The sequence below is a fragment of the Arthrobotrys flagrans genome (genome assembly GCF_004000055.1).
Source record: "Arthrobotrys flagrans strain CBS H-5679 chromosome Unknown unitig_15, whole genome shotgun sequence".
Lineage (NCBI taxonomy): Eukaryota > Fungi > Ascomycota > Orbiliomycetes > Orbiliales > Orbiliaceae > Arthrobotrys > Arthrobotrys flagrans.
The window spans coordinates 1,303,838-1,328,374 of record NW_027137545.1 but is presented as its reverse complement, the minus strand read 5'-3'; the positions used below and the strand labels follow the sequence as shown (position 1 = coordinate 1,328,374).

At 44.3% G+C, this 24,537-nt stretch overlaps 5 protein-coding genes across 5 annotated transcripts; 4 read left to right on the top strand and 1 right to left on the bottom strand.

Annotated features, from left to right (window-relative positions):
* Positions 1-4,458: 4,458 nt before the first annotated feature.
* On the top strand, positions 4,459-5,717 carry DFL_000330 (uncharacterized protein; the record flags this gene model as incomplete). The annotated part of the gene is made up of 2 exons (XM_067632218.1): positions 4,459-4,886; positions 4,958-5,717. 2 exons carry the CDS (start codon positions 4,459-4,461, stop codon positions 5,715-5,717), a joined length of 1,188 nt encoding a protein of 395 aa, XP_067494861.1.
* Positions 5,718-6,365: 648 nt separating this feature from the next.
* On the bottom strand, positions 6,366-6,926 carry DFL_000329 (uncharacterized protein; the record flags this gene model as incomplete). Its single annotated transcript, XM_067632206.1, has 1 exon — positions 6,366-6,926. One exon carries the CDS (start codon positions 6,924-6,926, stop codon positions 6,366-6,368), a length of 561 nt encoding a protein of 186 aa, XP_067494860.1.
* A 5,477-nt stretch (positions 6,927-12,403) lies between these two features.
* On the top strand, positions 12,404-14,098 carry DFL_000328 (uncharacterized protein; the record flags this gene model as incomplete). The annotated part of the gene is made up of 1 exon (XM_067632195.1): positions 12,404-14,098. One exon carries the CDS (start codon positions 12,404-12,406, stop codon positions 14,096-14,098), a length of 1,695 nt encoding a protein of 564 aa, XP_067494859.1.
* Positions 14,099-18,693: 4,595 nt separating this feature from the next.
* Positions 18,694-19,586, top strand: DFL_000327 (uncharacterized protein; the record flags this gene model as incomplete). Its single annotated transcript, XM_067632184.1, has 5 exons — positions 18,694-18,895; positions 19,009-19,112; positions 19,187-19,225; positions 19,304-19,472; positions 19,561-19,586. 5 exons carry the CDS (start codon positions 18,694-18,696, stop codon positions 19,584-19,586), a joined length of 540 nt encoding a protein of 179 aa, XP_067494858.1.
* A 1,185-nt stretch (positions 19,587-20,771) lies between these two features.
* DFL_000326 (uncharacterized protein) lies at positions 20,772-22,498 on the top strand (the record flags this gene model as incomplete). Its single annotated transcript, XM_067632173.1, has 7 exons — positions 20,772-20,810; positions 21,090-21,188; positions 21,358-21,493; positions 21,601-21,693; positions 21,773-21,829; positions 21,937-22,402; positions 22,459-22,498. 7 exons carry the CDS (start codon positions 20,772-20,774, stop codon positions 22,496-22,498), a joined length of 930 nt encoding a protein of 309 aa, XP_067494857.1.
* Between the last annotated feature and the right edge of the window lie 2,039 nt (positions 22,499-24,537).

Sequence of the window (24,537 nt, the reverse complement as noted above, 5' to 3'; positions counted from 1 at the left end):
CCGCTCTTTCGGACTCCGATCCAGAAGAAGAGGAGAAGAAGAGTGGGATGCCGCATTGACGACTGCCGCACTCAACACACAATCCACCCTTCTTCACCTCCCTTCTCTCTTCCGCTTATTCATCTACCGACCATCCATATGCTTTCCCTTCTCTACCTCTTCTCTCTGCCCTGACCCATCTACCTACTTATTCATATATATACGTCATCGATAGATAAAAGGGTACCAAAGGCGTGCGAGATGCACTCTCCAATCTAGACCTATCTATACAACACCTTCATCCAGAGCTACAGGATAAAGAATGCGGTTACCATGAATAGCATTGGTCATGTTCGGAAGACATGGTTGATATATAAAAATATAGCTTTGGCTAGCGGCGAGGAGGTAAATGACACTACTTCGGTGGTCATATTCCTGACGGTTCCATACAGAAACCTATGCACGCATCTTCTACCAGGTCCATGCCGAGTAGACAGAACATGTTTTCGCAGAATCGCCTTACATCAATCCCATGATCTTGGCAAACATGCAAACCCATAAAGCTGTGCAACAAGTAGGTAACTACACACCACTCTTGGGATCTTACGGTCTTCGCAACCATCATTCCATCTAACCTCATGTTCATCCGATTCCCTCGCGAAGGCTCTCCTATATCGCAAGGCCATTTATTCTATACCTTATATATCTTATACTTACTGACATGTATTTCTTCTAGAAAAGGTTGAAATTTGGATCGGGATTGCGTTTACCTAGGCCATCAAATCCATACTATCAGTGATGATCTACCTGATATATATACACCTCTCTCTTCTAAAAACTATAAAGACGAGAAGATGTACCAGATAACTTTTATCCAAGCCACCCAGCCTTATCCTCATGGACTATACGTACAAAATTAATGCATCACCTCACCACCATCATCATTATGGTATACCTTACTATCATTATGGTATACCTTACTACCTACAGCAAATTCACCTCATACCAAGGAGCCGACCCGCATGAAGGAGCGAATATGGCTAGGGAACCAGAAAATAGCCAGCACCAACAAGATGAGTTGGTGTGCAGGATGAGACTTGGGCCAAGAGAAGAAAAAAGAATGGCATAGAATGTTCGGTTTTGGCCAGTGGGACAGAAGTCAATGCTAAAGACTTCTGGACGATTGACCAAGGGTCTACGGGACGCTTCGCATTTTGGGGACTTTGAGTCATCTATTCTCCCCAGCATGTCAAGTTGGGGAAGGGATGAATGAATATATACTCCGACTGTTCTCTGAAAACCATGAGGGCGAGAGAACGCATTCATCGGATGACCTTTATCCATGCACGCCATTCAATCCGTACTTTCAGCGATTGCACATACAAGACAAATGCGCCACCTCTCCAACATCATCTACTATCATCTACCCCTCTAGGCGGAATGCTCGAAGCAAAGCAGAACAGCTGCAATATGCATGGGAAACTTCCCTAGCGGATCCGGGTATGTCTCGAAAGGCAGAACACAAAAGTAGTCTTCAACATGAAAATTCACAACTACGAATTAATACATAGCTACGGGACCGAAGCAACCGCTGGCTTGCAGTTCTCAAAATGTGGCTCTCGAGTTCTAAATGTGGCGATTAAAGTGGATCGTGGGTGGTATGTACACTGTTCCGTCAAATCATCCTATCTCATCCCATGTCTACAGCTGGCTTTCCAGTCTGCGACCGGTTGATGAAGGTGGCTTGTCTTTCATATCCTTTATTATATCAAATACAATACACCTTGGTGGCAGGCAACCTTTATGCTAGATGAATTATGAGTTCAATCTACTATCATCCGAGTAGATTCAGCAAGGTCCGGATCTAACGGCAGCCGATTGATTCAGAAAGACCCCAATCCATAGCACCCGAGGATCCTCCTCCCACAACCTGGATATCAAAGGTACGAACACAAACTCGTCACTTACAAAATGAAAAAGAACAAGAAAAAGAAGAGAACGAAGATTTCGATCACCCACGATAGCCCCTTTTGATGTCTATATAATATCGTTGGAGAGTTTTTTTTTTTTTTTTTTTTTTAAATAAAATACCGGCTTTCAGCGGCCAACTTCATACGCTTCGCGTGTGTAAATATACTGAGGAGGAAATCGGACGTGCTGATGTCGATACTACGTATACATACCGGGAGGGCAGGAGAACAGACCAAACATATGTTAAACCAAACTGTTGGATGCCACACAATCGCGTATTCGATTGGCGAAAAATCTGGCCGGTGGCTACAATTTGAATTCTGGAGATTCTGTGCAAGTTTTACAAACGAAAACTTTATATCGAAAATACGAGCGTATGTAATTGGCGACTCTGAAGACCGCTTCCGTATCAACCGACTCGAGAACTTCACCTGTTTGCTATCAAGGTTCCATGCTTTTTTCAACAATGGCTTCAATATTCCAATAAGGCGCGGCTGCAGACCCGGGTTCCCGCTGGAATCACAGAATCAGTCTATGAACTCTTGGCACCGGAATTCGATCCAGCGAGAGATGGCCTTTGGCGGGGTTAGCTAGAGAGATAGTGTTCAAACCAACTGGAAGGAAAATGCATACATGCCCACAAGAAATCCCGCAACCAAAGATACGATACTCTCAATCCTTCAGATCCATGATTTATCATCACTACAACACGCAACAGTTCGGCGGAAGAGAGGGTAATTCCCGTGAGCGAGCCGTCCAACATGAATATAAATATTACCTACCACCGCCTAGCTGAAAAGCACTCAGGATCGTGGGGACCCGTTCCATGATATTATACTGGGAAACATATATATCGCCCGAAGAAATTTTCTTGATATGATAAGGAGCGTAATAATCGTTTAAATTATAAAGACCCGCGGATTGGCGTTTACAAATGGTTCACACAACCTTTGTTGGAAAATTTATGTTTCTAGAGGTATATATTATATACGGCGTGGTGTGCCCGAGGATATCCTTTGATTCGATCTGTGGGTAAAGATACGTGCTTCTAAAACCACTCCACCCACTCCATGTGGACTTTGGCGCAATCGCCCGAACTTCTATGAAATCCCGAAGGCCACCCGATCAGACTTCGGGTGGGAAGATTTGATGGGAATGAATCCGGAGAATCCAGTCCGACAAACACCACATATCAGGACTTAACAAATATACATGTTCAATGCGTTTTTATATCTCAATTATTCCTTATTCTCAAGATCCAAGCTGATATATGGTCTGGAGGAAATATAAAGCCATGATTTCAAGGAAGCGTTCACAAACAATTTCAAGAAATGCCTCAATGTTTGATTGATTTCTCTTCCTAAAACCAGCAATAAATCAGTTCCCGGCGCTTTTTCTCCAGCACCTCCCACTCGTTCAATAGCATTAAACCTAGGAGGACCTATAGTTGCCTATATTCTTGATATACGTATAAGATGAAGCTCTAGTACGTCTGTGATGAACAGTGTGTATAACGCAACACGCCGAATATGAAGCTTCAGATGGATGCTTGAAATGTGTATATATAGTTAAAACTGGGTAAAATGGATTTCCAAACGACTTGATTATAAATTTATCTTTTGTTCATTGATTTGTAAAGAGTCTATACAGGATATGTGCTTTGCGTGAATCTACTAGGAAATGACACAATCAGCATTTGTATTTGTCTTCTGCGCAGCCCACCCGAAGTGTGATTATATACTACCACCAGCATACCCGCTCAGCGTACCACCATATCAACAAGCCAGCCTCACCTAACCCGGGAAATCAGTATCTCTGATCACCATAAAACAGATTTGCAGAGGCCATTCCAACGTAGAATGGCTAGTCGAGTCTAACATTTATTGGTGATACATGTGTGTTGATTATGTTGTATTTTAACGTTAGTCATTTTATAACACTCTTGGCACTTGACAGTTCGTGTTGGTGCCTCGCGTCGAGACTACACATACGCTGCCAATCATCAATGTTGTAACTCTATCAGCAGTAGAGGTCAGATGCGATATGAAATGGGAAGTTTTGTTGTATAGTAGTAACCTGTATCGGGAGCACGCCTTCGTCGTCATCGGAACCCACGTAGATTGCCGACTCGGCTTTCGCGACCAGGGGTTCGCCGGCTGAAGCCTGAAACATTTGCGCTTTTGGTTCCAGTGCTTTGGTTAGCCCTGAAGAGGAATAGCCATAACGTTCTCGACGAAATTTCGGGATAGTTGCTTTACACTTCGGCACTTATCCAGGCCTTTCATTGGCTGGAGACAATCATAACTCCTTTCTGTTGGCCGTCTTTGTCAGGGGCAGTTGTTCCAGCGGCGCTATCGTGTGTAACTAATAATTTAATCTCCTTAAAAATTATCACAATGATAAATTTCCTCTCTCGCGGTCTCGCACCACTCTCGCTTCTTCTCTTAGAATTCAAACCTACTTATATCGATAAACCGCCAGCTTGATATCGAACATTTAATAGCTTCAATGAAGAGGGTATCACGAGATTTTGCCGTTCCGGCGCTATGGCTTTGGCTATGGAACGGCTACGCTATGGCACAAACCTCTTCGAGGGTCATGTCTCTCTCGTTACAGGGCCAACTTCCACCGCTAACATTACCTGCCGACTGCCTGACGACAAGTGTTTACCGCGCGGAGACTGAAATCAACGGTATAAATGACGAGATTTATTATACAAGTTCTACACTTGTCCAAGGTTGTATGACGGATAATGCGCGTTCGACGTGCTGCCCGAATTACGAGTCTGCTGGAAGTTATAATGTATACTACTCGCCTGGTGTCTGTCCCGACGGGTATACCACTCTAGACTTGAATATTATTGTTCAGGCGTATTCATATTCCAGCTTTGATGAGATAAAACTGGGTTTGAAGACTGGAAAGGCTTGCTGCCCAAGGTTCGTTTACGATTTTTCTACTACCTACTCGATTAGAACTATACTGACAAGCTGTTGTTTTCCTTGAATAGAATTGGGACGCCCGTCACATACGATCTTTATTCCTACGGCCCTTCATGTCTTTATTCCGAGTCGACTTCCTATTCAACCAGCGACGCGGTTGGCCCCAAAGTAATATCGACCTCGAGGTACTGGTCCGCCTCTGCGTACATTATTATTCCAGGCACCGATTTCACAACAACTTTTGCAGCACCCACTGCAGCTCCAGAATCGGATGGTCCGGAATCTACCTCAGCGGAACCCGGTCAAACTGTTCCCACCCAGCGGGCCACGAGCTCAGCTGGAGGCACTACCTCAACTGGGCCGAAGGACACATCAAGTCCAACCAACACGTCTGAACCGGCGGCTCAAACTTCTACTAGCATATCTGTGGGCGCTATTGCAGGAATTTCAGTTGGTGTGGTGGCAGCATTGGTTGGGGGTATTTTTGTAGCCTATCGAATGGGAAGACGGAAGGGAGGAGCCAACAGCCAAGCCCCTGGGGATTTTCCCGCAAGGCCTCCACAAAATCCGCACGGTATGGGATTCGCGGAAATCGGTGGAGAAAGTATCCCGCTGGGAAAGGTGGGCGGGGCGGGGCAGGCCCCTCCTTACAGCGGTGCTCAGGAAATCGATGGAAACCAATACAAAGGCCAACCCCCATATCCAGAGATGCCGGGAAATACATATCAAGGGTATGTTACGAACAAGTATCCAGAGCTTGACGGAAACGTATATCAAGCCCAAGGGCCGGATAGAAATCGATATCAGGAGCTTGACGGTGGCAGATAGCCTATCGTTTGGCGTGTATCAAAAAAGCCACATTATAGAGGTTACACGTTCTCATCATATCGAGTTTATTTTTAAGCACATATTGGTTTGCGAGTTCAGCATTAGCAGCGCTAGGAGAGGTTTAGCATACCGGTCTATAGATCTAAAGTTATTTTCGCCTGTACATATTTGAAGCCCCATAACTCATGTCGAGATTTCAACGAGTTTAATGTCATTAATTCAGCCCCACGAATTCGTACGAGTATTCAAATTAATGCCGTAGTTGACTGGTGAAATCCATCCTGCCTCACTTCATCCTATGTGTTAGTCATACTTATCCAAGGATCCCACTGTATAACAAAGCCAATAATCTCGCTACCAGATCTGAAAGCGTCCGATTTACTCCGTACAATATGAGCCAAGGCTACGAACCGAGACCGAATCAAGCACCGACGCGGTCCAATCAATGCAATCTCTTCCCAAGCTTCGCTCAATATAAGATCCCCAAACCAATATATTCTTAGGTACTATTAAGAAAACGTGATCCGCTCGCGAGCCTGATTCCATATCTCGATTATAGCCCTAAATTATATATATCTGTCCGTCATGCCTGTAGTTCGAAATTGAGATGTAAAACGCAAAAAATGAGCACATGACCTCCATCATCATTCATACATCATAGTCATATCCGTCGCGGCCATAACATGGATGCCCTTTGCCCTTAACCTCCATAAATGCTAGGCCTCCACCCCGTGGTGTCTCGACGACATTCATCCCCATCAACTTCTCATAAAATGGAACCGAGCGCTCCCAATCCGCCGTGAAAAGTATAGTCCGTCGTAGATACGGCATCTGATCGGTAGCCTCCTGCACACACCGAATCAACCAGCTTCCCAGCCCTTTCCCTTGATAAGCGGGATCGATCCAGACATCGGTGAGGTACGAGAAAGTGACATAGTCGGTGATTAGACGCGCAATGCCGATAAATTTAGGTTCTATGGTCGAATCGGTCGAGTTTTCCGGAACGGGCTGCTCGTACACGCCGAACGAGAGGGAGCTTCTGAGCATCTCCTCCATTGCTTCCACGGGCACCGGTTTCGCCCAGTAAAAGTCCCTTGAATCGAAAACTTCGATAACCCGTTTTATAGGGAAGAGACTGGGGTCGGTGGACACCAAAAATTGGTCCTTCCGCCAGTATCGATTCTTCAGATCTTCTTGAGTGGACACCATGGATACGATGGAATAACTGCAATTCAAGAATACTAGAAGGCTCAGAGATTGGATTTGAAGATAACAAGATAACGTTAAATTCGAAGAGTGCTTCTAAATATCGGCGTCCACGCATGACTCAGGGCAGCTACAAAAACCCAACAATTCCGATAAACTTTTGTGTTGTATCTTCCTAGTACCTATTGTTTCTAGCTCCAGACTAGTCTCGAATCCAGACGGTGTGCTCCTTTCAAGACCGCGAAGCATCGAATCATAATGAGCGCTTGTCAAGGAGCTCTGCTCTGCCCCTCAGTTGCGCAATTGGGCCCAAAACTAGCTATTCCGAACCAGTCGGCCAGCCGAATGTCGGAGCTACTACCGAATGAGTGATCCTTCTACAACCGAGCTAGGCTTCGATATGATCAAAAGTAATCGGAGCTATCCCGCGGGGTGCACATTGACCAATTACAATTAACGGTAGGTACTGGGTAACTAGCCTTAAATTTGTCGACTAAATTCTGGCACTGACTTCGGAGAAATCTTCGGGGTGGCATTACATACATACCTACTTCACTAGCTACTTCATATTGCTTACAATTGATCCTATTATTCAAGTACAAGTGTGTGTACAACATACATTGAAATTCGAATATTTCTGGAAACACCTGATTAAACTCTCAATCCAATCCAGTCCTTATATCTGTATTTCTTTCGGAATTTCATGGAAATGCCTATACTTATAGCGCTCTATGCGAGTTAATTGGGGTACAGTATCTTGGCGCAGAGGCTTGGGAACTTTCAAAGCTTCCGAGCAGAAAGACCATGACTCCGTTCCAGCTATACCTCTAACGGTGATGTTTTGTGACTGCGGGACTTTGCCGATCTAGTAGCCTCAATGGCAAAATACTCTCCGGTAGTAGTATTAGAGTCGAAGGTAATGATGACCTTTGAATAGAAATCTTGATAACTCTTCCGACTCCTCCAGCCTCCGCGGCGTGGAGAACAACCCGCTGGAAAACGTTGAATGAAACGTGCTCACCACAGAGCCCTGCTAGGATAGCCTTCGCGATTTCGATACAATCCCGAATAAATTTAAATTTCAATTATTAAGCCTATCGGTAAATCTAAGTCAAGTCTAAACACGAGACAACATTATTTCCCACCTGCAAGTCGCATACTCATATTTTCAGAGCATCTTATTTGACTAGACGCCAGAGATAGCTAATATTTGCGATACAAACTTTCAGGGAGCCTTGGCTAATCCACTAAAGCCCAGAGTAGTAAAAAGTAGGCAAGAGGCGAAAAATGAATTGAATCGTGAAAGGAACCAAAGTGCGCACATGCCGGCTGGCCTACGTAGGTCTTCTCGAAATTCACAATAAATCAATTGTAACCAGGCAGCTATCGTTAGATTTGAAAGAGCAAGACATTCTTTTCCTGTATCTAAAGTAACAGGGTGAAAGAAGTTGTGCAAGAAGGATTCGAGGCAAAATTTAACATATTCTCCAGGCGAGGTCCCCAGAGAGCCATGCGTGACTAAAGTTCTATTGTCGTCAAATCAATGTATTAATTAATCTTCAACCGCAAGATTTTACTGATTTCATATATGGAGTACACTATTGGTGGTATTGCCGATATCATCGACATTGGCACGGCACAGTAGTGCTGGAACAAATACGACCTAATCGAGGACCCTGCCGTAAATTGCAAATTGCAAAGGCACAACAGGATGCGAGAATTATGAATTCCAGCACATGCAATTGCCAGACCCACCTAGTCTCGGTCCCAGAGCACTTGTGGCCAACCGGCTTCTGGGTACGAGACTAAGAGCCACCCTCAAAAATTCGGCTTTTAACTACAGGTTCTGATCTAGGCTAACGGATCTATATTCTCTTGGAGAAGGAAAAAACAAAATTAAAAGCCTGTCGAACATCGATCTCGTCGACAAAGCCGATTGGAAGAAGGATCGCTAGCTCCTAGAATACCGTCCCTATACTCAAGTATGTGGCAGAGAGAGAATCCTGAGACATCGGAACTATTAAGCCTTGGCTATGTACTTCGCGAATTCGATACCATCTAGGCTATGCAGCTACCGTCCCAAGTTATCTAGGAAACTTGTACTTGAAGTTTCTATAAAACCGAAGGTACTTAAGATTGCGTATGGAGAGTTTTCTATATTGCTGATAGTCTCAGTTTATAAGACTAAAATATATTGCATATATTTTATCGAGATCAAGGTTCTTGTCTGTACATGTTTCGAATTCTTGACACTAGTAAACTTAATCTCTGTACAATAAATCACAGGTCCCAAGAGTAAAACACAGTTTATACAAATATACAATGGGACTAAATTATCGACTATAGCCGAATTATAACCAAGTTCCATTATTTGTTACACCATTTTGTTAATCCAGCCAAGACAGATGCTAATTTTTTGTATTAGCGTTCATACAACGGAAAGTGAGGTACGGGTAATCCCGTGCGCGTGTTTGAAAACGCATCAGGGTCCGTATAGTCTTGAAGGATAATAAACGAATAGGCAACCGGGGACAACCTGGTAGCCTTTTATCGTTTGCCGTCAGATTGTTTCAATTTCTCCCACCTAACGTTAACTCAGCTCAGTATTGTGTACAGTTGTTGCATTTTATACCTTCTTCCTGAAATCTTGGGTCTGTACTCAAGTAATTCAGAGTTAAGTCCGGAGATCTGCGTTGGACAAGATCAAGCTTCCCCAAGAACGTATACGTTCAGCACATAGGAAAGCTGGCCAGGCCGGGGAGTAGTTCATAGAGGCTGACTAGCAACACTTATTCATCCTGGCCCTCAAACCAGCCCTTTGAACAAATATCTCGGGGGGACACGCGGCCTAGGTGCCTAAGGATTCTTTTTTTTGACCCCTCTACGAGCATGGGAATTGTCAAAGCATTCGCGCAATCGCATTTGTCAGAAAGGTTTGCCGTAATACTAGCTTCAAGCGGACTATCAAAACATCCCCAAGTCTTGACTCTAAACACAAACGTATACGCCCACGTACATACGTACATGTGAAGAATGGTGGCATACGTTTGGGCCCACCTGGCGAGGTTGCTGTCAGTCTTGTGCTACAGTCGTATTTCTCAAAGTAACCTATTCCGTCCCGAGGCATAAGAAGCTACAGGTTGCCTAGACCAATTTCGTCAGACGACAGCAAGAATACCCGGATTGTGAGGCTTCCTTGGCTTTATCCAGTCTCGTCACCAGAGGCTTTATCTTCAAGCTTGGTCTTAATACTCGGGAACTTGCCGACCATTGCACCACGAGCAAGTAAAATAATCCGAGTTCACAATGTCCGTGCGATATCGATCCTCTCGCTCGCAAAAGTTTCGTACACGACTATCCTGTAAGCGGATGGTTTCCCCTTGCATATACAATCGTCTGAATTTCAATGTGACGTTACCCGAAGCCACCGATATAATTTAGGTGGTGTTCCTACGAATTAAATAAATTCCCGTACCTGACTCAGGCCCATTGGAGCCAATGGCACATCCAGGTTGATATTCATCTGCACAATATGCGCGCACAATTAATTTCTAATAAACATATAGGCTTCCACTTCCATCGACAAGTGCAAGCAAAACAAATTAAAGTGCTGAAACTGAGTTATCAAGGCTTCCAAAACCTTGCTTCTGGCTTCCGGGCACTGTTCATGTTCATCGATCGAGACCCTAGGCAGCTGGCTTTGCCCCTAAGCAATATATTAATAAGGCTTCCAGTACCAATTTCTATATCCCCACTACAAGCACTATTATTTTGGCGGGATGTTGTATTCTGGGATCGATGCTGGTTTCATGAATTCAGAAGCACGCACCATCCGCGCGAAAATAGTGACCAACCAACGCTAACACAAATTAATCGTACTGAAATATATCTTTTACCGAAATCTTTGCCGTGCAAAACTCCAAAAAAATTTAAAAAATAAGAATTACTAATTATACTCTACGGAATATACCGGTCCTAGTGTATGGATTAATTACAAAATTTAAAAGCGGGATCAGAAATATCTTGGCATATGAAAGACAGGATTCTCGTTAAGATAATGGGATGAAGACCCTAGATCCAAAACGCCATGACCATCCGGTGCCTCAATATCTCGGACGAACGTAGACGTTGAGACGTGTTTGCAGACAAGGCAAAAATACCCAGTAGAGGCCAAGCAAATGTCACGGATTGACCGATAGTTTAGCACCAATAGTTTAGTACCTTTAGTGTAGTTTTTTTTCCATGTTCCTGCATCAAAATTCCCCTCCTGACCACACTTTCGAACGACAGCGGAAACGTTGACCTGAATTTTCAAATATCGACCTTTCCGTTTTCAACACGGCCGATGTTAACTACGGGCAGTGGAGAGTCTAACAAGCAACTCCCTGGTATAGGTAGCTTGTGACTAGAGACGGCACAAAAGACCACGACGATCGCCTGAGCTCTGAACTACTTTTCCCGAACCCGCATAGCTATGCATGTTTCTTCATCACATGTATCCTTCAATGCGACGATATCTCCGTATATACGAATCATGGTGGTTAAGATTGCGGTGACTGTAGCTGCAGAATTCACATGCTGCCGTGCTCTGGCGGTGGTGTGGAGCGTCGACTCGAAAGGTGTGATTGACTCTATAGATCATTTTTGGATACAGGTTCTCAAAAATTTGCTTGGAAGAGTGTTTCAACTCAGTGGGGAAACAAGATCGAGGGCGGGGTAGGAGGAATCCCGGGCCGGATAAATCTAGATTCCTGAGGAATACACCGGCATGGCATGGGGGGGAAATCAGGGAAGCGCGATAGCTACAAACGAAAATTAGTCCTTCGGTTTTCCAACGAACCGGTTGATCCCAACCTCCACAAATCTTGCCGTTTGCGTGGCCATCTGATATACGCAATTACTAAGTTTGGTCGGTCCGGGTCCTAAAATACCACGGCTCAAAAGCATTCTCGCGCAAGGACCCCTGGCGGCACTCGCGTAGTCTGGTAAGCGACCGATTTTCCCCACGATGCCAAGGTTGGGGGAACGGGGGGCGGCATGACCTAACTAGATGAGGAAAAAGGCCCGGACAAAACCTCACTAAAAGGCTGCACGAGACTCGCAGGTAGCCTCATTGCATACATTGCATGCAGTTGCAACCCATGCTTCAATAGACGCTCCCCGCAAACCACACCGCAATTTGTGGGGTCGCTTCGATTTTGCGGAGCTCGAGGTGATGATCGAATTAACACTGCAATGCTAAACCGAGGCCAGAATGAAGGCGAAGAATGTTCATTTCTTCCCATGTGAAGCTTCAGACTTCAGGCTTCACCCACTAATTTACTGTCGAACAAGCTAGATGAACTCATGAAAGATATGGCTAGGCATCGCGCATTTAATAAGGGCCGTCACCGCCGTCGAAGGGATGTTATTTTACGGTATCAACCAGGCAGTACGAACTTGTCGATCACTTTGGAATCATTTAATATCAGATCGACAAGATGAAGGTTCTTTTTCTTCTTTCCAGCCTTCTGGGACTAAGTCTCGCTGCGCCAGCTCCGGTTATTGAGGAACGTGCCGCTGCACCTACGGTCACAATTAGCTACCCTAAAGCTACGATCATTGGTAAAGCTGGCGATGTGGAAATCTTTCCCGGAATTCCTTTTGCAAAGCCTCCAGTGGGCGCGCTTAGACTGAGACCTCCTCAGCCATTGACGGATCCCTTGGGTACTATTTACGCCACAGAAAATGGAAAGGCATGTCCGCAATTTACTTTCAGCACCGCCATAAACGATGATATTCCCACTTCTGCCCTCGGATTGTTGATCAACACCCCGTTCTTCCAGAAAGCCCTCAATGCTGGTGAAGATTGTCTATATCTTAATGTACACCGACCCGCCGGAACGACAGCAAACTCAAAGCTACCGGTCCTCTTTTGGATCTTTGGCGGTGGCTTTCAGATCGGTTGGAATACGATGTATGATGGCGGCCCGTGGGTTTCATCGGGTGTGTCACGAGGACAGCCAATTATCATGGTCACTGTCAACTATCGAGTTGGAGGATTCGGATTTCTACCCGGAAAAGAAGTTCTAGCTGATGGTGCATCAAATCTTGGTCTTCTCGACCAACGTTTGGGCTTACAATGGGTAGCCGACAACATCGCTGCTTTCGGTGGGGACCCGAGCAAAGTTACTATTTGGGGTGAATCCGCAGGCGCCATTTCAGTTTTCGACCAGATGGCTTTGTACGACGGCGACCATACTTACAAGGGCAAGCCTTTGTTCCGTGGTGCCATCATGAACTCCGGTAGCATTGTTCCAGCAGACCCAGTGGATTGTCCTAAGGGTCAAAAGGTCTATGACACTGTTGTCTCTGTCGCCGGATGCTCCAAGGCTTATGATACCCTCGCTTGCCTCCGAGCTGCTCCATATGAAACATTACTCAATGCAACAACTTCAGTCCCCAGTCTTCTCAGCTATTCATCGGTTTCGCTCTCATACTTGCCTCGCCCAGATGGTGTTGTTCTCACTCAGTCCCCGGATATATCGGCGCTAACTGGAAAGTTTGCCAAGGTTCCATTCATTATCGGTAACCAAGAAGATGAAGGGACTTTATTTGCGCTCTTCCAATCCACTATCAAGACCATCCCTCAGTTAGTCGACTATTTGAAGACCTACTTCTTTCATGGCGCAACCACAGCACAGATCCAGGGGCTAGTTGATACGTATCCCGACGTTACTAACGATGGATCTCCCTTCCGTACTGGCATCTTCAACAACTGGTACCCCCAGTACAAGCGATTGGCCGCCATTCTTGGTGATCTTACCTTCACAATTACCCGCCGAGCATTTCTCGATATCTCCAATCTCGTCCATCCCGACGTTCCTTCTTGGTCATACTTATCTTCATACGACTACCTAACTCCTATCCTAGGCACATTCCATGGCAGCGACCTCTTGCAGGTCTTCTTTGGTATTGTTCCAAACTACGCCTCTATCTCTTTCCGCTCCTATTATCTCAATTTTGTCTACAATCTGGACCCAAACACTGGTACTCTCGTTGTCAATTGGCCTCGCTGGAGCGTCAAGAAGAAGTTGTTGAGCATGTACGCATGGTACCAGACACAAATCGACGACAACTTCAGAGATGATACCTACCAGTATCTTGTTGCAAATATTGATAGCTTGCACATCTAAGATATCAACAGGTTTATAGGCGGGGGCAAGCTTACTTGGGAGGATCAAGGAACTCGAGGTTCCGGTTTGTTGGACTTTTTGTGTTGGCCATGAAGACCAGGGCCCGAGATGCGGTTGCATTGCATTGTTTGGCCTTATCACGATGCATTTCTTTAATAAAATAGTATTGCATTGGCCAGTGGCTAATATTTGTATGAAACAACGGGTCATTCGCAGAGGGTCTGAGGATAGACCTATATATACCCTGTAGCATTAATTTTTACTATTGTGGAAGCTTTCATCTCTTTACTTGTAAGTTAGCATTCTTCCAAAAACAGGAGCACTAGCGCCGTCTTCCAAAGTTCTGAATCTATGAATGAATTCAGTCCAGAATTGATTTGGATGATAATATGATCGTACACGATGCAATGTTCAATGAGTATATACTGTAGCTTGAAATTGATATCACACCTACGCCGATGGCAATCTTGAGATGACAACATGAGTCTTCTAGATTTGGGACACAGAGAGTTGAAGACACAAACTTAACTTACCGTAAGAGCCAAGAATATTTTGTGTATATAGTATCTACTTTTATAGACTAATACTTTTATTTAATATAGCTCTGATCATGAGAATTTTCGACCAATTTTAACGAAATTGAGATATAACTCTAAGGCTACAGATACGGGGGGCACTTGAGCGGTTCCGGGCCTTCCCTAAGCAGTAGGGTGGTCTTAGTATACACCTCCCTCCAAAAAAAAAGGCCTGCCCTTAGTATATATCATGACAGCGATATTATGGAGCCTCTATTCGCTAATGCGCCGTGAGGAGCAAACACCTCCCGACTAATTTTTTTTTTTTTCATAGAAAATGGCATCGAGATTCTTCATCCTTCTCCTGGTTCTTCTCCTGGACCTCATCTTTTGTTCGCCGATCAAAATTATCTTCATTTCGTCTACCATTTCGAGATCATCCACTCTCTTCTACAAGCCCCCAGGGTTATTAAAATCACTATTACACAAAAAGAGTTAACGCTCCAAACAAGCATAGCTTATCCCTAGCCTAGGGCACTCGAGCACTGCACCCAGCTCCACAAATATATGAAAAACTTAACAATATGTATATGTAAGCCTTTTAATAATGATTACAGTCTAATCATACACCAACAAGCTTATAAGATGGCCCATATTACATCAGCAGAAAGGAAATAAAGCGACTCCAAACGGATGACCAGGAGTATTCCGTTGCTATATGATGTTAAAATAGTTACAGTAACAAGATATCTACATCAACATCAAATATTCGCTAACGTTACGGGTTTTATGGCATTGAAATATATCCTTGCGAGATGTTTCCACAATATTCCATCAAACCTCCCATAGAATCTACTACCGATGATAAGGTCAGCCGGAGCAAACTAGAGCCTTTCTCAAAGCCAAACAATAATATACTTCATAACCTGGAGACAGTTTGTATATTTTAAATATATGAAGATCTTGACGATGTCTGCATGTCGCTAACTATCGACAAAAGTCGCTATTAGACATATATCCCCAAGTTCACGGCCAGTCAGCCGGTAAATTATGTTTTGCAAAATATCAAAGGACTTAATATAGATGAATACCATACGATATCATCTCGATTATAAAGTTCAACGTTGCAACCCGAACCGATGAGTTCAGTCTCATATGATTCACAACTATACGAAAGTTAGAGTTGCAGAGCTAGGCCGGTCTCGAGGCTAAGAGCTCAGTACGGTCGTGAGGCAACACGAGCTTGTCCAGACAGAGATGATAAAAGAACAAGACTACAAATTCCACTACATGGATACATATATTCTAATTTACATATTGGAGACATCACGACGGTGTCTCCGTTATGGTTACGATATCGAAGCCGCGAAGTTAAAGGCTTATATAGAATGGCTGCGCTGCATATAACTATTGGTACCGAAAGATCTTCGGTGAACCACTAGCAATGGAGGTTTCAAACTAATATTATTACCTTGGAATTATGGCGTGGCTTTGAGGTCCGTTGTTTCCCCGAGCGATTACACTCACGACTATCCACTTCTATATCATCTACATTTCTGATTCAACAAAGAGCATCTAGTCTCTGACTGCGTGCCCCAAGGTATTGTCAGCATAGACATATTCACTACTTCATGACATATGACTAGTCGCTAGTCCCGTCATATATTAATGTATAACAACCACCATAATATATTGATAGGCGCCAACGGACGTTTTCTAGTGATGTCCGAATATAATTATACACAAATTTGAAGATTCGGTTTCGATTAATCGGGACTGTTTCCGAAGCCCCAGTCAATTTAGAAGCATACGCGCCCGTCGGTATCATCGAGTCTTCGAAACCTCAGTCCCGTCGATGATGCGAAAACTCTCCCTATGCCAATACAAAATTACATGGCTGCCCTCGCAGAAAGCTAAATATCTTGCACAAGAGCATTCTTGAACTCCTAATGTTCCCAGACCACGAATACGTTTATCAAAGAAGGCACAGCTAAGACCCCATGTTGTAAAGCAGCGTTTTACAACTCAATTTCAGTATGCTTCTTAACCAGTTCGAGCAATTGCAAAGAGATGAAACTCTTTTCATATATCACCATATTATATCATAATCAGTTACCAATATGAGCGGTTCGTCCGACAAGAGGCTTGAATATCACCACGGACTATATATATGGCTCGCAGGAAGACCGATATTCCTAATCAACTGTGTTAAATAGTGCCCGGATTTCCACGACTTATCATCACCTATACTCTTACAAGACAGAGGGGGGAAAATATATGAACTCCAAAGCTGATCACACCAATTCAGCCACTCCTTTTCATGCTCATGGTCTGACTAAAATAGCTTTCTTCTTATACCATCATGGCCATATCAGAAGATTCACAAGAACTTGCCCTCGTTTCGATCCACGGCCATCCAGCGCCTTAGCAATCCCAGCACATTGGAATTACTAAAAGAAGCATCAAAAAAGCTGTATGCATAAAATTAGAAGACATTATAACGGGAATTACCTCTATGATTCAACTAGCAGGAGATAATTTCCGGAAATAAAGATTCATCAACGGACACGGATGACTAGGACGTCAAAATTAGTAGCATTACAATCACATCAATCGAAACGATATGTGCTTTATATACGATCTAACAATCTATTTGCCGACCAGGTTTGGGTACGAGGAAATCCATCTGCGTCTTGTGCCCACATAATATCCATGACCCCGACGATTTAGTTATCAGATCCCATAATGGGAACTAGATAACGACCGATGAATTTACGAGCATATTCGATATATTCTTTGGGAGGGTCATCAAGACTGCATTGAAGGCGAAGTATCATTCTTGGATTTCACTATTAGCTATTCAAAAAAGCACTTTAAAGCCGAACATTATGAAGAAACTCCGGGCCCTATCCCGGGCCTTGAAGGGTCACTAGAACTTTAGTTGTCCTCAACATGCGTATACGTATAAATATGATACCATCGATGCACTCTCTCATGGCGAATACGCAAGTCGGAATTGCTGAAAATATATCATGCATAGGGAACGTATAACATCCACCCCTCGGTCGTCTCGGCTAGCGGCCGTGATTTCATGCCGTTGTTATATTGCCATCAAGTTACAAGTATCCTTTGAAACATAGTCGAAATAGGAGGATATTCTCCTGGTTCATTGTCCCTCCTTTAATCATGGTGCTAAAAGAAATGAATCTAGAGGAATGTTGGATATTACACTCTTTTTTCAGCGGCTCAACCATCTCTAGAGTTGTCCCTAGACCGATCCATCGAATGACCCATCGATATTGGATTCCATCTGAGAATGTGAGCCACAACCTCCTGCAGACGATCTGCTTTTATTTTCAATGTCAGTTTCGGCAATGCAGAATAAACTCGACAAATTAGGCCCCTACTTGAAACTAGATCACTTTATGATCAGCCCCAAAGGAATTAACGATAATGCTCGTATCTAATTTACGGCTCTGATAGTCAGATCCCTCCCTGAGAACAAAGAAATCTACGACCTCGGACAAAGGAAAAAATGTTGTTACAATAGACCAGCCTGGTAGTTCTACTACAGTAATAGGTACATACTGCTCCTCAAATATTTCCTGGACTAATGACATACCCATTGAACGAGATGATACTAGAATGTCGTGCTACGCGGGTGCACGTGCATCAAGTATCAATAAATCGATTCGCGAATTCGCCAACCACAATGCACAGCCTTAAGTTAGTACTTTGTCAGATAAAGCCATACGCATTGATACCCACTATTTTGGTCCCGTCCTATCCGAAATCTCACCTTCCTCTATTCCTTTCACCTAACCCAAAATACGTCTCTGCGATGTACGATGGTTGAGTAGACATGGTGTTGACCTCGTTGCGATTCCCAAAGTGGAATGAATAAGCGGCATCAAATGCGGCAATGACGTCGCCAATCCCCTTGCCTCAGCAAGCAAACCCTTGAACTCCCCCAACATTTCATCCATTTGTTCCCCTCACCGTCCATTATCTCCTCTTGACCAACCTCTCCCCCATCAATTACTCTTCCAAAGTCATCGATTGACCTTCTAAACCACAAAAATGAGCTTCCTCCGTACCACCCTCCGCCAATCCAGCCGTGGAATTCGTCAATTCCACTCTACACCACCAAAGTTCATTGCTGTCGGTGACGCGATCCCAGCTGTTGAATTGAAGGAAGATTCACCAGGGAATGTCGTTGATATCGCTTCTGAGGTTGCGGGGTTGAAGAAGGCGGTTATTGTTGGAGTGCCGGCTGCTTTTAGTACGTCCTTCCTTTATCCCAACTTTATCTACTCATTTCAATAGTGTGACTACGAGACGATGGTTATAAAATGAAGAAGGGAGAATTAATCGTTTTTTTAATTGTGGGGACAGGCCCTGCTTGTTCGGCGACACATGTACCTGGATATATCGCGCACAAGGATATCAAGAGCACACCGACCTACGTTATTGCCGTGAACGATCCGTTCGTTATGAAGGTACAGATAAAACACTACTCCTATCAATCGGTTTTGATATCACAAAAGGCTAATCGAGACATTTATCACAATAGGCATGGAAGGAATCCATTCCCGGGGCTAAAGAATCCGGCGTACGTCACCCACACACCCACTATTACTTAATTCTCAGATAATTGTTATCACCGAGTCACTAAAAAGGATTTTATTAGATCCGCTTCTTGGCCGACGGTACTGGTGACTTTGCAAAGAAGATGGGTATGACTTTTGAGAAGTCTGTTGGTATCTTTGGGAATTTGAGGAATAAGAGGTATGCGGTTGTTGTTGAGAACGGGAAGGTGAGCAAGGTGTTTGAGGAGGGTGATAATACTGGAGTTAATGGTGAGTTTTATTTTCCCGGCCTCCTATCTTTTTTAAGATATACCTAGGTATATATTAAATTGAACTGGATACTGATTTGGTGATGTAGATACCGTTGCAGAGAAGGTATTGTAGATATAGCCCCTAGCGGGGCAAATGAAACATATGTGGGAAATGTTGTAGATACCAATCGGAAAAAAAAAGTCGGGGCAAACACCGCCGCCCAGAACCTGATTGACTAAGCACTACTGTTCCAGGCCTTGATCCGTTTCCTAGCCGTGGCCGGCTTGTGATGCCACCCAATTTTGTCGACAGGAAGAAAAAAGGACAAGACAAAAATGCAAGTCAAATGGGCCGGGTATTTAGCAAAGAGCTCCAGCTGGATCCAAGATGCATGTTTGCAACGTTTGTCGTCCCAGTTTGCATCTGATAAACGTTATTATACCACGGCTCCGGTCGGCGAGAATGAGGGCACCGGGTGTTTGCCCGCCAGTCGGTTTTTAGGATGGAAGTTTGTTCACAAGACTGAGCTAATCCCGGAAAAAGGAGTTTCCAACCGGGCTGATGGGATGAGAAGTCTGCAGGCTGATGACAAGGAGAAGATCAAGCCGAGTGGCTCCGAGGATAAAAGATAGATTATCTCGATAATCTCTTCACCCTCCGCCGCGCTATTGCTGTGAAATAGCATTCGATTCCCCACGACATTATATCATAGCATCGTGACGTCGCCGGATAACTTTTTATTCGTTCGCATCAGCAAAGAACTACAAATAGTTTTCGGTAGAAATAGATATCGCCACGTGCGCATTATCGTTATCTCATCATTTAAAAATTTCTAAAAAAAATTACGAGCACGGTGCCAATTTAATAAGTATACAAGAAGGGTGTATTTTCCGTGGAGATACTTACGCCGTAACATCCTCCCATCTACCGGTCTCAGCAGAACAGCTGCATGAAAGTGAGAGCTTGGAAAGACACCGTCCTTCTCTTGTGCCTCCCTGGTCTTCAATTAAATTCTTCCTGGTCTGCGATTAATTATCTTCCTGCCATATCCACCTGCTCGACTGCTATCCAGCATCTTCATCTCTTCATCCACTTCATCGTCATCGTCATCGTCATCTTAGTGTGGTTGACGCTGTTTTTGCACACAAACCTGTTCATTATTGCATACTGCTAGCTGCTAGTGTGGTGGTAGCCTGTTTCTGTTACCGATCTCGCCTTTTCTCTTCTCTTTCATCCTCCCATCCCACAACAAACACCACCACCCCTTTCCCACTTCAAACCGTCAAACTGGCTGCCTTGGACGCAAAGCTAGATCGGATGGCCAATATTGAGCCTCCGGAGGAGTACGAATATGAGGTATGTCGCCTACTCTCCAATATCACTACTTATACGTCTCCACCGTCAGTGCTATATTGTCGTGTAGTGCAGTTATAAGCTTCTAAGGCAGAAAACCCCATCGGAGCGATGGTGATGATAGAACGTGTTTCGCTAACTGCTGTACCAATTTTGTTCTCTCTTTCTCTTCCTCACCTCGGTCGCCGATGATACCCCATCAATTGGAAGTATTCCCGGCTGACATGAGAGTCTGGGGACCGGAGAGAGAGAGAAAACATTGGTAAAAATGATATATCACAGGCTCTACCCCCGAACACCTCATTGCTCTCCAATCTCCTGGCCGGCGCTTTCGCCGGTATCATGGAGCATACCGTCATGTACCCGGTGGATGCGATAAAGGTAACTATATACCTTTGATTTTCCTAGATACGTATCGCAGAAGGAAGACTGCGATATCGGAACCCTTGATGTGGGGGGTGTGGGTGTCCCACGAATCGGGTGTAGACACCTCAAACGGCGATATTGTTCAAACGGATTGCTAACGATATATCTATCATAAAAAATGTAGACGAGAATGCAAATCGTCAATCCAGCTGGATCGGCTACCGTATACACTGGCATTGCGAATGCTGTATCTCAGATCTCTGCGACAGAGGGCGCGCGGACGCTGTGGCGGGGGATTAGCAGCGTGGTTGTCGGGGCTGGTACGGTTGCCCCTCCATATACTATCTACCACTTATTCTTACCACCCCCAAATACGGATTCCACACGATGTTTTTGCGAATATAAGGCTAATAATAATGACGAATAGGCCCTGCGCACGCCGTCTACTTTGCCACGTACGAGTTTGTGAAGCACAACCTGGGTGGAAACGTGGGGAACGAGCATCATCCAATTGCAGTCGGTACGTTCTTCCCGAACGGAGGATAAAAATAGGGTATCCAAGGTCTTATGAGGTTAAAATGCTGACAAATGGTAATCAGCGACTGCCGGTGCATGTGCTACAATCGCCAGCGACGCCTTAATGAACCCCTTCGACGGTAAATATCTCCTTCTCCAGCTCATTACTCCCCCACGTTTCGCAAAATTTCAAAAAACAACAAGAGAAAGAAAGAAAAACGAATGCGCGGCTGATTTTGGAATATAGTGATCAAACAACGCATGCAAATGCACAACTCAACATATGGTTCGGTCTACGACTGCGCTCGCACCGTATATCGTCATGAAGGTCTTAGGGCTTTCTATGTCTCCTATCCGACAACTTTGGCGATGACTATACCCTTTACCGCAATTCAATTCACCGCCTACGAATCTCTTTCAAAGGTCCTCAACCCACAGAAGAAGTACGATCCGCTAACACATTGTGTTAGCGGTGGTCTGGCTGGTGCTGTTGCAGCGGGTCTGACGACACCGTTGGATGTTATAAAGACGCTTCTGCAAACAAGAGGAAACAGTCAGGACCCGAGGATAAGGACTTGCAGCAGTCTGTTCGATGCCGCGAGAATTATTAATGAAAGAGAGGGCATACGTGGGTTTATGAGAGGATGGAGGCCTAGAATCGTTAACGCGATGCCTAGCACAGCCATCTGCTGGACAAGCTATGAAATGGCAAAGTAAGTTCAATCCTTTAATTTGGTTTTGATGCGGCTTCGCGCTAATAGTCGGATAGATACTACTTTTATACCCGTGAGATGGAAACGACTATTTGAGGTCCCAAATGACGGAAACAACCGACACTACAGCTTATAAGATGGTGAACTGAAGGAAACTTCTATTCACCTTCTATATAGAGTTGAAAAACAAGCTGGAGCTAGGATCTCGTCGATTGTCCTTGAAACCTGCGCAACAGCCACATATGATACAATCTACACCTACCCCACCCCCACCGCCACACACGCTACCAGCAGGGATGAAAAGGCCCCACTGGTTGCCTATACTTCGGGAATCGCCTTTTCTACCTCCTTCGTCTTTACCTCCACATATTATTTCGGAGGGGAATAGCGCCAACACAACTTTGCATCCTCCCCCCTCTTCCTTTTTATCAATCTATCAGCATCTTCCTCCTGCGGCATTCTTATTCTCCTTTTTTCTTTCTTTTTTTCTATGGGCATGATGAAACAAGATGAATAAAAATCAAGTCTTCTCCTTTTTTCCTAAAGCCGTAGTCTTTATTCTTCTTCCTTTTACGTTGTCTTTTAATGGGGCACCCTTAATTCCTCCCTTTGTTTCCCATCTCGAGTATATACTACTTCCTCTTCCTCCTCTTCCTCCTCCTCCTCCTCTTCCTCCTCCTCCTCCTCCTCCTCCTCTTCCTCCTCCTCCTCCTCCTCCCTTCTTTCTTTCTTTGTTTTTTATGAGAGTCATATATATAAAAGCTAGCAAGGGTGATACACTAGGGTAACGGGTTGAATGATACTACATTATACCACCACCACTACCACCATTAAGCATACCATCCATCCATCCGTAGCTTATTCCCACCAACCCCCACACCCGCCCAACAAAACCCACGACAAATAAAGTAACAAAAAGATAAGCTACATATGTCCACACCTTACTAGCCAGACCCAAAATAAGCTTAAATCTTCTTCCAAGGCGTTCAGCCGTAGCGCCTAAGAATTATAAGCTTAATTGATTAAGGGCAGGCCACGCATGGTGTAGCTGTAGTGTGATAAGGCAGTGATCGTGCATTACATATACATATACATATACATGCATCGCATGAAACCAAAAAGACGACATCGCATCGGTCTGCCGGCCGGTGGGACGTGGCTTGCAGATGGCCAATGTGCATTCACAACGGATTTGAGAGTTTTATGCACCGGGTAGACAAATGACAGTACAGTATTCAGAGTGAGACATCTAGTATAGCTTGGCTAGCTATTGTATGCACCCGGTACCGCGGTGCAATGCAATGCATCGGGTGTTTCTGAATTGTACCCGAAACGGCTTTCTTAAAGCTTGCATAGATTGGTAATTTTGTTTTAACGTCAGGTGGAAACGTGTTTGGTTGTGAGTCAACCTCGATTGTGTAAATGGTATTGTTGACGTGGGTCTATAAACATAAATGAAGGAATTTTATAAAACTACGTGGGGGCATTGACGGACAGGTGGCTCTAGATCTGTTGATATTGAGATTTTGGCTTAGGTTAACGTAAGTTTATCCATGTGCGGGCAGCCAATTGCGTATTATCGTAACTAATAATGAATCTAGATCAATCGATCTGGTACCACGGTCCGACGAATCCCATTATAGCAAGAAATCTTTTTTCCAAAGAAAGTATATACATGTATACAAAACTGAATAAAATAAGTAAGTATGAGAAAGTAGTTATATGCAAAATAATGAAGATCGAAGTAGTTTTAAAAATGATTACATTCAAAGTTATAAAAAAAAATTAAAAGACTTTGGAATGTATAGAAGGGGTTCTGTTCTGTATAAGATTGTAAAACAAGGGTACCAAAATGGGGGCGACGGGCGGGAGGACAGGTTACCCTTAAGTCTGTGGGCACCATGCTGAAGAAAACGAATGCGCGGTAGTATAACGAGTGAGAAAAAAGCGAGAGAAATGTAAAGAAAAACGAACGAAAAGGTGCTCGAAGAAAGCAAACGATTTCAGAAATACCCCCGGAGAATAGATGCTACCTATATAGTGAATGTGAATGATTCTTTCATGAGTCAAATTCTTTCATTTTGTCCTAGAAAAACCGCGGTAACGCCTTAACACTTTGGATGCTGGTTTATGAG